Source organism: Periplaneta americana, chromosome 12, assembly GCF_040183065.1.
Source record: "Periplaneta americana isolate PAMFEO1 chromosome 12, P.americana_PAMFEO1_priV1, whole genome shotgun sequence".
NCBI lineage: Eukaryota > Metazoa > Arthropoda > Insecta > Blattodea > Blattidae > Periplaneta > Periplaneta americana.
Genome location: NC_091128.1, coordinates 36,265,186 through 36,283,152, shown reverse-complemented (window position 1 = coordinate 36,283,152; position 17,967 = coordinate 36,265,186). Strand labels below are relative to the sequence as shown.

The window sequence follows — 17,967 nt, the reverse complement described above, 5'->3', positions numbered from 1 at the left end:
CTGCATTCATTGTTGAACTGCGCCCGGACACGAGCTATTTTGTTCATTCGGGTTATTAATTTACATTTTCTGACATTAAATTACACAAACTAAACACATTTGTTGAAGTTCGATTCTGCAGCTGTACATGTTTGCATGTAACATTTTGTCCAAAATGAAGACTATGTAACATTTTCATTCACGATATTACGTTGATCATCTTACGTCATTCCTGCCTCTGATCAGCTCTCACAACACAGCTCCTACATCCACCACACTCTCCTCCGACTTCCGAGAACGTATTAGTTTGGTCCCATTCTGTAATTGTACAGCACTGCCATCTGCATAAGCAAAGGGGGAAGCACATAAAAAAGAAAAACCCAGTGACATTATGTTTTAAACCGCATACATGGATGAATATATAATAGGATGGAAACTGACTGAGTTTCCCGTAAAACATACTAGAGGCGCTGTTGTAGAATTTGATCTTGCTGCCACCTGTTGGGCGGAGGGGCGTTATTACATCTAGCAGCGCACAAAGTAGCAAAAGGAGTAACTAATTACTCCATGCATTTAGCAGCACACCTGGTGACGAAAATGTTAAACTGTGCAGAAAGTATTCCCTCCCGCCCTCATCAATATTCAAAACTACCCCAATTTAAAATAAAACATTTACATTTTTATTCCTCACAGCATCTTCTACTGAAAATTCTTACCGGAGCCAACAGGAAGATAAAAGAGACAATCTATTTTACACTACCCAATTAAAATATAAGCAGACAGAGACGAAAAATAAAGCAAAAGGTTAGATATGGGATTGTATTCCTTGGGTAGTAGTAGTAGTAGTAGTAGGGTTTAAAAAGGGCGCGTCAGCATCTATGGCTATTTGCGCCCTTATCTAAAATTCTTTACACAACAGAAACTATACAATAATCAGAATGCTTAAAGAACTAAAAAAAAAAAACGTTGTCACGATTAAAACGAGGTACACAAATGCATTTTCAACAGGGTGATGCATAAAACATTATAAAAATCTGACCTTAACTAATATTTAAAAAGAGGTAAAATAACAATACAAATGCTACCATAAATAAATTATCTGGCGTATTTCTAAAATACTCGGATGCAAAAGGTCCGAATGTCAAGTTTGTTAAAAAAACTTATATACTAAATAACAAGTGTAACCTCCGGATGTAAAGGGTCCGGAGGATAATTAAAACGGGTCAAAAACTAAATCACCCTGTCAAGTCCAATACTCGATAAAAATCTCGGGACTGCATTTGTACAATTAAAATCATTTCCAAGAGCGTCACGAAGAGTCGGCCGAATTCCATATTGCCGACGGACACGGTCATATTTTCTACAATGTAATAAAAAATGTTCCACCGTTAGTGGAACATGGCATAGATCACACTCCGGCTGAAGCTCGCCACGTAGCAGATGGCCATGTGTCAGATAACAGTGGCCAATCCTCAACCGGGTGAGTAAAACTTCTTCGTGTCGTGACGCTCTTGTGGACGAATCCCAAACTCGAACAGTATTCTTTATTCTTCGTAATTTGTTTTCCTCTTGTGCAGACCATTCTCCTTCCCATTGCCACCATATTCTACATTTCAAATAATTTTGTAAGTCTTGCCACCTCTCGCGCCAATATACCAGAGTGCCATTCGTGGCAACATCTTTGGCTGCAGCATCTGCGGCCTCGTTCCCACGAATTCCGACATGGCCAGGAATCCACACTACTCCAATCTCGCAATCAGAGCTTAGGAGTGTGTGGAACAGCTGCTGAGTTCTTAACACAAGGGGATCCTCTGAATAGAGACACTGCAAAGACTGAATGGCACTTAAAGAGTCGGAGCAGATTAGGTATCTGCCCCGAGGTTCTCGAATTAAAAACAATAAAACTCTGTAAAAAGCATATAATTCTGCAGTAAAAACACTGGTATATTCGCTCAGTTTATATTTAAATATCTGTCCATTTGCAACGAAGGAGCAACCAACACAATCATTTACTCGGGATCCGTCAGTATCAACTAAAGAATAATTTGGATATCGGGATAAAAGTTCACTAAAACGAAGTCTATAAACAAAAGCTGGTGTAAAATTCTTAAAACTTTGGCTCAGACTTACATCAAACATGGGGCGTCGCATAATCCACGGTGGAGTGGTGGTGTATTCTAGTGTGCGAATGGATGGTAGATCGACGTCGAGCTCAGAGAGCAGTTCACGGAATCGCACACCTGCTGGACGAAGTCTCCGTGGATTTTCACTGTATCGGCCGTAAAGAGACGAATGATGGAAAGAGTCGAAAGAATTGTGCTCAGGCTGCGAGCGGAGTTTAACCGCATATGAGCACAACAGGACATTACGTCGCCGATACAGTGATGGTTGCCCCGCTTCACAATACAGGCTCGCTATCCGACTCGTTCGGAAGGCACCTGTAGCGAGTCGTATCCCATGATGATGGATAGTGTCTAAGAAACGTAGCTTAGATTTATTTGCTGAGCCATAGATAAAACAGCCATAATCCAGCTTTGAACGGATAAGACAACGATATAGACGTAAAAGCACTATGCGGTCTGCACCCCAGCGAACCCCTGACAAATGGCGTAAAATGTTTAAAGATTTTTCACAACGCCTTCTCAAATCACGGATATGCGCCTCCCACGTTAATTTATAATCAAAGATAAGGCCCAAAAACCTCGCAGTGTCTGTATATTGCAACTCCACTCCATTAAGACGCAGTTCAGGATGTGGATGGAGTCCACGTTGGTTGTAGAAGTGGACACACTGCGTCTTTTGAGTGGAGAATTTAAAGCCATTGCGAAGAGACCACTCTGATAGCACATTGATGACCAGTTGCAACTGTCGACCGATAGATGGGAGGTATCGGGAACTGTAATATAGACTGAAGTCATCAACGTACAAGAGAGAAGATACTCGGTTACCTACACAGTGGGCAATGCCATTGATCGCAATGCAGAAGAGAAGAACACTTAATACAGACCCCTGCGGAACGCCATTTTCTTGGAGATGTTCGTTAGAAAGTGTGGTGCCTACTCGAACTCGGAAATACCGCTCTGCCATGAACTTCGCAATAAACGTTGGCAGACTGCCACGAAGTCCCCAGTCATACAGGGTTTGCAGAATTCCAAAACGCCACGTGGTATCGTAAGCCTTTTCTAGATCAAAGAAGACCGCCACAAGATGTTCCTTCTTGAGGAAAGCATCTCTAATGGCGGTCTCCAGCCGAACAAGATGGTCTGCGGCGGATCTGCGCTTGCGAAAACCACATTGGATGTTAGATAATCGGTTTCCAGATTCGAGTACCCACATCAGGCGTTTGCTTATCATCTTTTCCATAACCTTGCACACACAGCTGGTGAGACAGATTGGCCTGTAATTGCCAGGTAAAGAAGGGTCCTTTCCCGGTTTCTGGACTGGAATTACAATGGCAGAACGCCAAGCAGATGGAAATACACCCTCAGTCCAGATTCTATTGTACATAGACAGAAGAAAGGATTTTCCAGCTGGTGGAAGATGACGAAGCATGCGGTTATGGATGTTATCAGGGCCAGGGGAGGTGTCAGGGGATATGTCTAGTGCCGCCTCCAGCTCCTCGGATGTGAACGGTGCATTGTAGTCTTCAGTGTTGTCAGATTGAAAATTTAGGTTTCGTTTTTCTGCAGTATCTTTGATTTTCAGAAATTCCGGGTCGTAATTATTTGAGCTGCTTATTTGTGAAAATGTGGTAGCAAATATTTCAGCAATGTCTATTGGACTGGTGGTCGTTACTCCATTGTTTAGAAGGCCCGGAATTACAGAACTACGTTTCCCCATTATTCGACGGACTTTGTCCCATATGGTGTTAGCTGGGACGTTGTTTTTCAATGAACTGACGTAATTTGTCCAGGACGTCTTCTTAGCATCGCACACAATGCGACGAGCTTTGGCTCGAAGACGTTTAAACTGGACAAAATATTCTTGGGTCGGATGGCTCTGAAATTGGCGTAAAGCACGTTTGCGGTCACGGATTGCATCTCTGCAGGCATCCGTCCACCAGGGGACAGAGAAGCGTTTTGGCCTGCAGGACGACCGGGGGATAGATAATTCCGCTGACTTTATAACCACATTTGAGAAATGGTCTACTACGGAGTCCACATTTTCATGTCCGTTATCATCGAATGATATGGACTCCGAAAATCCGACCCAGTCCGCCTTTTTAAGAACCCAGTTTGCAGATCGGGATTCCGCCGGACGTAAAGCGGACATACGCATTCGAATGGGATAGTGGTCACTACCATGTAGGTCGTGAATCACAGACCATTCGAAATGCGTGGACAAAACTGGGCTACAAATGGAGATATCTATCATGGAGTATGTACCGCAAGCTAAGGAGAGATGTGTTGCTTCCCCTGAATTCAGGGTAACAAGATTTAGACGGGTACATACCTCTGCTATTTTATTTCCTCTGTCATCATCGGAATTTGAGCCCCATGAGTGGTGGGATGCATTAAAAACCCCACTACCAGATATGGAGCAGGTACCTGCGAGAAAATGTCTTCAATGTCATGCACTGTGAAAGGTGTGTCTGGGGGTATATATACAGAGACTATTGAGAACTGGATGGAAGGTAGAGTGACACGAGCGGCTATGCATTGATGTGGGCTGTTGATGTTGATAACAGAGGAAAAGATACTTTGGCGGAATAGGAGAGCACAACCTCCGTTGGCACGAATACCGGCAAGGTGATCGTACCGGTGAACGTAGTATCCCGAGATACTTAGGGAGTTTTCGGACCGAAGGTGTGTCTCCTGGAGACATAAAATAGCAGGGTTTTCATGATAGATCAATTGCTGTAGTTCTGTATATCTGCTGCGTACACCGTTCACATTCCACTGTACAATATCAGTCATCAAGAGGAGCTATATCATGTTGGTGGCTTAACAGGGGATCTTCTCTTCTTTTCCTTTCTATGGGAAAATGCTTTTGCCTGCGACTGCTTTGTCTTCGACTCCGGCGACTCACTTGCAGTTCGTCGCACTCCTGATCGCGATCTTGATCGAGGACGTGATCGAGAACGTGATCTCGACCTGCCACCCGAACTAGGAGTGCGACGTTCTGGTGTTCTACTAGGCCTACAATCCTTCTCTGCTGTCATAGCAATAATTTTCTTAGGGACGTAAGGCCTGATGTCAAGTCCACAAGTGTCGTCTGACTCAGCAGTCTGAGTAGCGGCGTCTACATATGTCTGGGTTGCGATCTCAATTCGCTTCCCAGGTATGTTCGTAAGAGGTGGCGTTTGTGTGGTGGCATCGATTCCGTCTGTTGCTCTCTGCAGTACAGACGCATAGGACTTTTCAGTTGCCTTCTTTTCTTTATCTAAAATACGCTTACGTGCCTCAAAGAAGCTAATATTTTCCCGGACTCGAAGCTCTTGAATCGTCTTTTCCAGCATATACTTTGGGCAGTTTTTAGAATTTGAAGCATGGTGCTCGGCGCCAGTACATGGGGAATCCCCATGGTCTTGCACCGCCGCACTTTGCACAGATGATATTGTTTGTGCAACGTTTTTGCGTATGTCCGAACCGTTGGCACCTAAAGCACCGCATTGGGTTCGGCACATACGCACGCACAGGGACACGCTCATACCCAACAAAGATATATTCTGGCAAGAGAGACGTTTCAAAGGTCAGAAAGACTGTGCTCAGGGGTTCAGTCCGTCCGTCCCGCTTCCGTATTAAACGGTAAGCCTTGGACACGGACTGTTCCGCCAGCTCTAATTGGATCTCTTCATCTGATAGACCATCTAGAGAATCTGTATGCACAACTCCTCGCGTGGTGTTAAGCGAGGAGTGTCGTTCAACTCTGATGGGGTATGACCCCAGCAACTTTGCTTTCAACAGCGTCTCACTCTGTTTTGCAGATGCAGTCTCAACGAGGAGACTACCGTTGCGGAGTCGAGTTGCATTTCTGACCTTTCCAACGAGTCCATCGAGCGCACGTCTCACGTAGAATGGACTAATGTCTTTCATAGTTTTTTCCGTTCCGTCCAATGTGATACTGATAAACTTTGGAGGCGGCACTTTTACAGTAACTTTCTCAGGGTCCAATTCCATAGCAATTTTCGTCATATGACCACCAGTCGTACTTTCTCCTGTCTTATGTTTCTTATTACTTTTTTCTGAAGAAGGAGAAGAAGAGCGCGTAGAAGCCATTTTGAAACTGGCCCCCCCCTACGGAACCGTCGGCGTCAGCCTGCCACCGGGGGGACGGAAGAAAAAGACACCAAAAAAGTCTTCTTGGTCTGTGCCGGCCGTGGGGACCCCCCCACAGCCCGATCCCAAGCAACCCACTTCACGCAAGTTACCCTTCAAACTGGTCATTACACACCTAATGGCAAGTCTTACACCAGAGGCGTGTCGCAGTTTTATGCCCCTACCACGGGAATAACCGCCCGTGGCTCCCCACTCTACACTGAATACAAGTGCCAGACTACTGCGGCTAACTCCGACCGACCCTCCCAAAGCCGGAGCAATCCGAGACCGCACGCAGCTTCAGGGGACTTGTGGTTGATTACACTGCGACACCCATACGTCAGCGGTAACACGTCGGAGCGATATATCCGCCCCGGCGAGCAGAATCGGTCACCGGGACGTTTAAGTCGCTCCGGGCCCCCATTGGGGCTCCACGTGAGTGTACAAGACTACTGGTCCGGGCTCCGCACCTAGACTTGCATATAGGGGCAGTATGAAGGGTCCACTATTGCTTCGTTGCTGGGCGCCCTGTCGGGCCACACAAGTTGGAAGTCGCGCTCGAAACCGTGGGACAGGACCACGGAGATAGGAAAGATCCCCGCCGGTGAGACGGGAGTTATAAACCTAAGAAACTTAACCTAATAATAGATATAAGAATTAGAAGGGGAAGAAGAATAAAGCCTCATCAGGCATTGTTAACAAATCCCGTCATGTTGGCGGACGTGGCAAGAACAAAAACAGCGGGGATGGAAAGGTGAAAATGGCTATGATGATGTGGTGGACGTTCCGCATGCAATGGCGGCCGGCGGAGAGAAATAGTGATGAAAAAGAAGAGAGAACGAAGAGGAGTGGTTGGTGATGGGACGAAAAATGGCCGAAAAGAAGAGCACGAGAGCCACCATTGCACCCCCCGGTCACCACTTGGAGGAACCCACCTCGACCGGTATTCCTTGGGTATTTATTGTACAGCGCAATGGAAAAGTCTGCACGAATTACTTAGATAGTTCAATTTATTATATTACTATTACTTTACAATACATTCAACAAGACTATTTTTACAACGTCCGTAAACATCACTGTTTAACATACACTGCTTATACATACACGTAATATCACTTGATGTTCACTTATTAGCAAGTTTGTGTCTGCCATCTTGGCTTCTCGAGCAATATCTCGAACGGATAAATAGAGAACTCTGGGTAATGCACGTAGTTCTAATGTTCACCACCTACGACGTTGGGCGCTGATCATCTTATTTGAGCCCCCTGCCGCCAGATGGTGCTGACCGCAGTTTCGCATCTCATATATTTATCCATGCGGCATATCTTGGTTAGCATATTGCATTGTAGTAGCGTAAGCAGTCAGGTTAAATGACCCAATGCACCACTAAACTGTGCTGTCTTCCACACCATTTGAAGACAAATGAAGCTTTAATTTAATGTTATTCTCAGTGCATTGATAATACGGGAATGGCTTACCAATCTTCTTCTTGGACAGATTTATCGGGTGTTGTGGGAATGTCGAGTGGCCTGTAAGAAGCCTAGATTTAACACTGTTGACTTTTCTTGTGAGGAACCCTTAAAGAAAATGTATACGCCAGAAAGCGCAGGATGTAATTGCTTTAGACACTGCAATTCGAGAAGAGTGTGATCAGTTGCTGAATGATACATTTGTGAGGGCACTACAGAACGTTCAGCCATGTCTGGAAAAATGTGCAGCAAATGCTGGTGCTTACATTGAACTTTAAATAACCCTAATGACTGTACTACTGTTTTATTCTAATTTGACCCTGTCATGTAATGTCATTTATGTGTAATAAATGGATGAAAAGTTGGAATTATCGGTGTTTCCAGGGAAAAACTACAATTAATTCCCCCTGCAGTTGCGAAGTGCACCTCAGTTTTTCAGGAGAGCGTCCTGGATATTCAGTAATAACAATGCAGAGAATATTTACTGGCCTGTATATTGTGTAGATAGTTTTGTTCTTTTTTACAAGAAGCTGATTTCTGCTATTCCACTTCTAGCAGGTATAGCTGCCACTTAGTCATTCTGCTAACATGGTAGTTACTTCTCTCTGTTTTTAAGGACATGTAAAATGAAATCCCATGTCTGGGTCAATATGAAACTCTTCTGGTGTTCTGTTCTGGAACATAATACTTTAACTTGACATGTTGCATGTACACTGTGTCCAGAGTCATGGTCGAACTGTCTACATTGTTCGTCTTGACAACATTCAACACTTGAAACTGAATTAGGGAACTTTTTACTCTGTCTCTCGTAATGGCGTTCATCAAGTGCGCCACGGGTTGCAGCACACTTTAGACATTTGGAGGTCACCAGTGAAGCCCACATACAACTGCGATAACCGGTGAGAAAAACTACTTGACTCCTTTTTTAATTGAATTCATGTTTAATGTATGTACCATAGTCTGTTTAAATCATATAATCTTTTGAAACCCGTCCGTGACGTTTTGAACACGGTGTAGAGGAGGGTTCATTATGCATTTTCATATTGATGCTTGTTTATTGTGCATTTCACCTTTACATTTGCATGTATTCATGGTGCAATTTCGTGATAGTGTTGCAGTTACATCAATAGATAGCGACAGTGATTCACACAAAGAGCGGGTCACGAGGAGCAAGAGACGTAAGAATTCAATGTCCTCAGAGAAACTTGCCCGTGAGATTTCCGCTGAATGTCCAGATTATGACCTCACAAGGAAAGGAGATTCGAAGGCACGACGTCGCAGTCACAGAGTGAAGAGTTCGGATCGTAGTAAATCGACCAACACCTCAATCAAGGCCAATACCTTGGGTGAGGACTCAGTGAGTTCCTCTCCTTCCAAACGTCCTTTGCGGAATCGTAAAGTTAAGAAGTCCTTGAAATGTGATGTTTGTGGCAAGTGTTTCTCGTGTTCTTATAATCTTGGAAGACATTCACGACTTCACGCAGGTAAGAAACAATTGAAATGCGACGTTTGTGGCAAGTGTTTCTCTCGAAGTACACGCCTGAAAACACATGTACGCGTGCACACAGGTGAGAGGCCATTTACATGTGACGTTTGTGGAAAGAGTTTTTCGTCCCGGCAAACTATGAAGGAACACTTACGCATTCACACGGGCGAGAAACGATTCAAATGCGACGTGTGTAACAAACACTTCACACAATCTTCGCAACTCAGAAGACACATACGTGTCCACACAGGCGAAAAACCATTCCAATGCGATATATGTGGAAAACGTTTTTCGGAGGCCGGGCATTTCAGAAGTCACGCTGTTCTACACGGGAGCGACGGACACGCCCCCTTCAAGTGCGTCGAGTGTGGCAAGTGTTTCTCCTTGCTGGTATATCTGGAAGCTCACGCGCGTCAGCACACAGCGGACAAACCGTTCAAGTGCGAAGTTTGTGGAAAGAGTTTCTGGTATTCCGGATATCTCAGGACACATGCTCGTTTACATACAGGCGAGAAATTGTTCAAATGCGATCACTGTGATAAGTCCTTCACACAGTTGTCACATTTGAGAAGCCACATGCGTATGCATACGGGCGAGAAGCCGTTCAAATGCGATGTATGCGGGAAATCCTTTTCTGAATCCAGTTATCTCAGAAAGCATGCTCAGTTCCACACTGGTAAGAAAGAATTTAAATGCGATATGTGCGGAAAGGGATACTGCTTGTTAGACAGTCTTAAGAGGCACATTATACACCAGCACGCAGAGGAGAAGGAATAGCAATAAAGTGTTCCTGTATCTCGGTACTTCGCGGGACGTGATCGACACGTAAACTAAAAGTCATTCTAATTCGATAGCATTGAAAGATGTTTCTTGGTTTATCTGCTTCATAATCTATTTACAGCTTCACGACTTTCAAATGTTACACCTGAATTCTACTGGTGGATATCTTGAAAACGGTTACTCTTGCTTAATTCGAATTAGTTTTATTGTTGTATTAGGTTATCATAAATATAATTTGCAATGGATACAGATACGCTACTATGGAATGATTGAAATGTATTATTTTTTATTGCCTCAATGCGTGTATTCCTTTAGGATTATGAATTTTTTAAGTGATCGTACTTCGAAAACGAATGTAACGGACTGAAGAATTACATGTCTGGAAACGTTAAGAATAATTTATAATATCCTTTACTCACTCTAACACACCACACAATAGCTAATCTGTACTTTGGTGAAGAGCAATTATAATATTATTCAGTATATGTACTCAATAATAATAATAATAATAATAATAATAATAATAATAATAATAATAATAATAATAATAATAATAATAATGCGTGGCGCGTCAGCCGTTTAAGGGTCCAGACCCACCTGCTGGCTGCTAGTCTCACGCCCATATGCCGAAGTAGAGGTATACGATCATCCAATCAGAACGGAAGTATTGTATGGTTGTTACGATGATGCATCCAGCCATTGTAGCTGGCTCTCGTAACCGGATTTTGCTACTTAGCGTAGCTCCCGAATTGCTTCCCTGTGAGGACAAACCAGCGCGCATTCCATTACACGAGTACTAGGTATATGGCTTGCAGTAGGATGCGGGATGATGATTATAATAATTTTAGTAATAATAACACTGATAGTATATTCTTTCAATAATGATGTCACAGTGAAGAATTGTTACTAGTGTGTTAAATAGTATGTTCTTATTCTTCAAGGGATTTCTCCTGAGGAACTGATTAGCGTTTTCCTGAACTTCCAAGAAGTCATGATTGAATGCATGAAGATTCATAAAAAATAGCAACAAACAGCCTTACATGGAGAAACAAGATAAAGACGCAAATGTTTCCTCTCACTTCTTCAATGCAACATATTATTTGAGCTCGTCCTCCTTTAGACTGCGTCGAGTGGCTAGGTGTTCTGGAGTACTGCCAATAGCATCGTCTCATTGATTTTGGTCAGTGCTGTAAGTACATTAATCACCTTACATGTCAGAGGTGAAACAACATTAAGCGGTTAAAACATTGTCAATTTATTAGCCAGATAATGGTTAATTGATTGAAATAGGGTTTGCGAAAGTACGTCATTATTTTATTTATTTTTGTGCAAGTAACATTTCTTTAAGTATTTATTTATTTTCCCTTGTACCATCAATAAAAAAAAACATGGAGAAATAGTTCTCTCATGATTGGTTAATGGGGTTTAAAAGGGGGCGTCAGCTACTAATGCTATTTGCTCACTCATGTAATATTCTTTAAAAAAAAAACAAACAATACAAAATGCTGAATGCTAACACGAACTAAAAACGTTGTCACATTAAAAAGGAGGTACACAAACACATTACCGGAAAGGTGATTCGTAAAATTCATAAAAACAAGCAGTTCTTGGTAGACCCTCGGCAGTGTTTAAAAAAGAAACAAAATAAAACAATTACAATCGCAAACAAATTATTTGGCGGATTTCATAACATCGCAATTCTATAAAACATTCGGATGAAGAAGGTCAGAAATGTCAAGTATAAATAAATACAAATATATAACAATAAATGTACCCTCATGATTTAAGAAATAAGCAACAACAGGTCAATAAAAACTAAATCACTCTGTCAAGTCCTGTAGCCTACTGGATAAAAATATCAGAACTACATTTGCAGAATTAAAATCATTCCCAAGTAGAGTCAGCCGAATGCGTATTGTCAATGGACACTCATATTTCCTTCAATGCAATAAAATATATCTGACCGTAATTGTACATGGCATATCTCACATTCTGTTTGAGGCTTTCCGCATAGAAGATGCAGCAATTCCATAATTATGGGTGGGACAGTTTCAAAGAATTAGCTTAATTTATCTGGCTTGAATAACCTTTAAAAATTTGAATGTTATAGGAACACTGTTTCATTCAAATCTTCCAGCCTCTATTTAACTGTGACATAAGTGATTAACATATATATTAATTTATTAGTGGTAATTATATAGAACTAATTTTATTATGGATGGGATAAACTTCTGACCTGTATTTCTTTGCAACTATAATCATATAACAGTTCTGCTCTGTTTGTGAATATTTGCAAGTTTCTTCTGTTTGAACTTCGATGCTAGACCTTTATGGTTAAGAGATAGTCATATTTAAAATATCGCATTCATATATTGTGTAATGATTTAACATAAAAGCATTTTGTTACCATTACGAGTGGGACTTATAGGTTTCGTAAGCGTTTCTGTTTTTTTATTTATTTTATCACAAAATCAAGATGTAATTTTCAAATCCTACACTTTTAAATAAGTTCCACAAAGAATACAGATTAAAAATATCGTGCTTTGAGTGCTGAATATACTGTACTTAATGAAATTAATATTTTATGATAAAAACTACAACAAGAATGTCTGTAAGCAGTACTGCCAACTCGTTTTAGGTGTTGGGATCTTACACGCTGTTAAGTATTTCTATACGTCAGTTTGTTTCACTCTGTTCTGTTTTAATTACGAATTATTCAATTTCTTTGAATTCTTTTTCGAATCGTTCTCTACTGCTGCTTGGCTTCGCCCTTAACAATGTATGTGTATTTTCTGATTCACAGTTCGTACAACTCTATGCATTTTCAGTAGGAATTGTTCTGTATGTTAACTATCTCAAGAAATCGGCTATTGCTGGTTCACTCCTGTCATTAATGTACAGAGTGATCTATAACTATATTAATCTTTTTACTGCACTGTGATAACGTAAGCAGTTAGGTTAAGTCACCCCTTTCACTGCTAAAATGTACTGTGTTCCTTAACATGTGAAACACAAATGAAGCTTTAATTTAATTTTATTCTGAGTGCAGTCCGAAACGTGCATTGGATCAGAAAATTTACTGGGAAATGTTAGTATAAGGAAATAAATCTTGAAGCAGTACCCATGGCTAGAAGACTGTGTATTATTGTACTCGAATTGTTTCTCAATTGTGTGTGTGGATATGATTACTTCAGAAGTGACAATTCGAGAGGAGTGTGCTCAGGTGTGCAAGAAGTCCAACATGCAGTCGATGGAATGGCATCACACAATGTCAACGAAGAAGAAATTCAACATTGTGCGATCTGTAGGGATAATTATCCGATAGACTTTTGGAATGTAGAGGGTATGATTCTGTTGATTTTTTCGAGAAGGGGTGGCCTGCAAATGTCTAAAGCGTGCTGCAACCCCTGGCATACTTTATGACCATTACGAGCGACAGATTAAAAAGTTTCCTAATTCAGTTTCAAGTGTTAAATGTTGTGAAGACGAACAGTGTAGACAGTTCAACCTTGACTTTGGAACCAGTGAACATGCAACATAATATTGGAATGTCGAATTAACAAGTTCATTTCTATTAAAGTATTATGACACAGAACATAATACCAGAAGAGGTTCATATTGACCCAGACATGGGATTCCATTTTACATGCCCTTAAAAAAAAACTGAGAGAAGTAAGTACCATATTAGCAGAATGAATAAGTATCTGGCATTCCTGCTGGAAGTGGAATAGCAGAGATCATCTTCTTGAATAAAGAGAAGAAAAATTATCTCCATCCTATGCAAGCTAGTAATTTTTTGCATTGACATTACTGAATATCAAGGGCGCTCTCCTGAACAATCTGTGGTAGGCTTTCCACTTGAAGGGAGCACTAACTGTAGTGTTTCCCCGGAGACACAAACGATTTAATCTAGAATTTTAAAGAATCTAGGCTGTGCAATAATATACGAAGGACAGTGAGATCGTAATGCCTATTTATTTATTTTTCCACTTTTAATTTACATAGCATAACAGACACATCATTCACGATTAATTTGTCACTCATCAATATAATCTTCGTCTTTTTTCACAGTTTTTGTATACTTTGGAACAAGAGCATGTATTCCTGTGTGAAAAAAAAAGTGAGGGTCCTTCTTCTTCAGCCATTGGCGTACGGAATTTTTCAGGGTCTCCTCATTTTCAAAGTGTGTTGCCAATGATGAGCTTTCTTTAGTGGACCAAACAGATGGAAGTCTTATGGTCAGGACTATATGTTGGGTGAGGCAAGACGTCCCAACCAATTTTCGTAATCTCGCCACTGGTGTATAGACTGGTGTGCGGTCTTTCATTGTCGTGGAAAAGATTACTATCTATCGTAGCTTTTGATGGGCGGACTCTACGAAGACATGCTTTAAGCTTCTTGAAGGTTTCAACGTATTGGAGACATTTTATTGTGTGCCAGTGAAGTCCACATAGACTGTGATAATCGGTGAGAAAAACTATACTTCTTTTCTAATTTTAATTCATGTTTAATGTATGTATCATAATCTGTTTAAAACGTATAATCTTTTGAAACCCTTCCATGACATCTTGGACACAGTGCAGAAGAGGAATCATTATGCATTTTCATATTGATGCTTGTTTATTGTGAATTTATCACCCTTACAATTCTTGGTGCATTTTCATGATAGCATTCCCGCCACGCAAATGGATACAGCATCAACACAGAGCGACAGTGATCCACGCAAAGAGAGGGTGACGAGGGGCAAGAGATGCAAGAACTCAACGTCTTCAGAGAAACTTGCCCGTGAGATTTCCGCTGAATGTCCAAATTATGACCTCACAAGGAAAGGAGATTTGAAGGTACGACCTCGCAGTCACAGAGTGAAGAGTTCGGATCGCAGTAAATCGGCCAACACCTCAATCAAGGCCAATACCTTGGACGAGGACTCAACAAGTTCTTCTCCTTCCAAACGTCCTTTGCTGAATCGTAAAGGTAAGAAGTCCTTGAAATGCGATATTTGTGGGAAGTGTTTCTCGCGAAGTGAAAGCCTAAAAACGCACATGCGCTTGCACAGAGGTGAGAAACCATTTAAATGTGACGTTTGTGGTAAGTGTTACTCAGGTGCTGGTGAACTCGGAAGACATTCACGGTTTCACCCAGGCAAGAAACAATTAAAATGCGATGTTTGTGGCAAGTGTTTCTCGCGACGGGAATGTCTCAAAAAACATGCACGCGTGCAGACAGGTGAGAGACCATTTAAATGTGACCTTTGCGGAAAATGTTTCGCGTCCCAGCAAACTATGAAGGAACACTTACGCATTCACACGGGGGAGAAACCTTTCAAATGCGACGTGTGTGACAAACTTTTCACGCAATCTTCACAGCTCAGAAGACACGTACGTGTCCATACAGGCGAAAAACCGTTCCAGTGTGATATTTGTGGAAAGTGTTTTTCGGAGGCCGGGCATTTCAGAAAGCATATCATATTGCACCAGAGCGAGAAACCTTTCGAATGCAATGACTGTGGAAGGTATTTCTCTTTGTTGGCATATCTGGAAACTCATGCCCGGCAGCACACAGGCGATAAACGATTCAAGTGCGAAATTTGTGAAAAGAGTTTCTGGTATTCAGGACATCTGAAGACACATGCTCGTCTACATACAGGCGAGAAATTGTTCAAATGCGATCACTGTGGCAAGTCTTTCATGCAGTTGGCTCACTTGAAAAGCCACATACGTATGCATACAGGCGAGAAGCCGTTCAAATGCAATGAGTGCGGGAAATCGTTTTCTGAATCCAGTTATCTCAGGAAGCATGCGCAGTTCCATACTGGTAAGAAAGAATTTAAATGCGATATGTGTGGAAAGTGTTATTGAGCACTGTCATCGTTCATCATCCACAACTCATTCATGTTTTTTTTTTAAATAGTTAGTCACCGGTCGGTGCGGTACTTCGGTGCTATTTATTCAGTACATAAGAGAATACAATTTTACATTAGATAATTTAGCTGGCTACATGGGATCATTGAATTGAACCCGAGGCCAAGAAAGAGAACGAAGAAGAAGAAGAAAGTGTTATTGCTTGTTAGACAGTCTTAAATGGCACATCATATACCACCACGCAAAGGAGAAGGTATAGCAAGGTATTTCGACACCTCGCGAGACGTGATCGACACTTAAACTAAAAGTCGTTCTACTGCGACAGCATTGAAAGATTATTCTTGTTTTATCTGCTTGACAATCTATTTACAGGTTGACGACTTTCAAATGTTATACCTGAAGTGCGTGCATGTCCAATATTACGAATTCATGTGCTGGCCACTTGAGGTAATGACGCGTCACTGACTTAACTGAGGATATGGTCAGATGGTCACACAAGGTCTGTGGGAAGTGGTGTGATGCTGGTGTATGTCTTGAGAACGGTTACTTTCGTTTAATTTGAATTAATTTTATTGATATGTTAGGAAATCACTAAATATATGTGAAGCGGGACGAAAAAAGGGACCTCTTGTCGGGGAAGTAAAATTTTTAGTACAAGCAAAATGGATAGTTGGGGTCGAAAATATCGAAGCTGGTACGTTGTCAACTATTATAGCTTAGTTTGTCCTGTTCAAGCTCATATCGATTTAACAGTTTCTTAAATATGAGCCGTTCAGAGCAAAAGTGGTGTAAGTCAAAATTAGATAATGAGGTTTAAAGTAAAAATTCTGTAAAATATAGTGCAAAGTAGCAACTAATATGTCGTTCTTGCTATCCACTGACTACTAATAGTTTAAATAAAGTGAATATTAATTGCTACTTTGCGCTGTATTTTACAGAATATTTACTTCAACCCTCATTACCCATTCTTGACTTACACCACTTCTGCTCTGAATGGCTCATATGTAAAATTATATTGATAGTGACAATGTTAAGCTTTAAAGCTTGTTTTCTCAAAGAATCTCATTTCCGTAACAAATATTCAAACTGGCATAACTCATTCAATTTATTAGTTAGAATTCTAAATTTGGTATAAAAATTTTCAAAATGTAATGCTGAATTTGAAAACAAACTAAAAATCTTTAATTTGCGACCCTTTTCGCTTTTCGCCTCATATCATTTAGAATGCATACTGAAATATGGAATGATGGAAATATATTATTTATGGTATCAATGTGTGTATTCCTATAGGATAATGAATCTTTTAAGTGATCTTACTTGAGAAATGAATGTAATGCACTGAAGAATTAAATGTCTGGAAACGTTAAGAATAATTTATAGCATACTTTACTCATTTTAACACATCTCACAGTAGCTAATCGGTAGTTTGGCGATGAACAATGATAATATTATGCAGTAGATGTATTTAATAGTAATGTTAATGATTAGGGCTAGGATTTTGATGAAATTGCATCTTTTATCTAGTAAGCCAGAAGCATTGCTGCTTTATTATTTATATATTATGTGATAAACTGTGTTTTAAAACATACTTGTTAGGGCATTTTTTTTTTGCATTTTTTACTTCTTACAACTCATAAGTGCATGTTTTGTTTTATTCGATGATTTTTTGGGGTTTTTTCATTTAATTTTGGGCATAAATCTCCATTATTAATGTAAAATATTATTTATTTCCTTTGATATTTTCTCTACATATTTTGTCCATTAATACCCATTATTTTGTATATTATTTTAATCGTTTTTGTATACAAATATTGTCATTTTAACATAGTACACCCCTATGTAATGGGTCAGTCCAACCACCCCTTAAATATAGACTCCTCTATACCTGCTAGTTCCAGATAAGAGTGGCCTTGTGGTGGACTACATGGAACTACTTCAGGTGAAATAATTAATTGAAGTGTATTACTTAGAAAAATTATGTAAAATTAAATAAACTTTACTGTTGGTACTAGAATTTAATTTAATTACTAGTCTAAATATTAATATCTCTATTAAGCCAATTATATAAGCTCAATTTTTAAGGCATTTTTAAGGGCATTTCTGAAAGACTATTAGGTCATAAATGCATAGTTTTA

General features: G+C 40.6%; 2 protein-coding genes across 3 annotated transcripts in view; both read left to right on the top strand.

Moving 5' to 3' along the window:
* LOC138710270 (zinc finger protein ZFP2-like) overlaps positions 1-17,450 on the top strand; it is an 83,729-nt gene extending 66,279 nt beyond the window's left edge. The window contains exon 6 of one of the 2 annotated variants that reach the window (XM_069841006.1): positions 14,641-17,450. In XM_069841006.1, coding sequence (XP_069697107.1) covers positions 14,641-15,829 — 1,189 coding nt within the window. In that variant the 3' untranslated portion in view covers positions 15,830-17,450. The remainder of the gene's footprint in view (positions 1-14,640) is intronic. The other variant, XM_069841007.1, reaches the window with a different exon arrangement.
* LOC138710272 (zinc finger protein 723-like) lies at positions 8,821-10,895 on the top strand. Its single transcript, XM_069841012.1, has one exon. The coding sequence runs from the start codon at positions 8,895-8,897 to the stop codon at positions 9,966-9,968; it is 1,074 nt and encodes a 357-aa protein (XP_069697113.1). The 5' UTR covers positions 8,821-8,894; the 3' UTR covers positions 9,969-10,895.
* Positions 17,451-17,967: the final 517 nt, after the last annotated feature.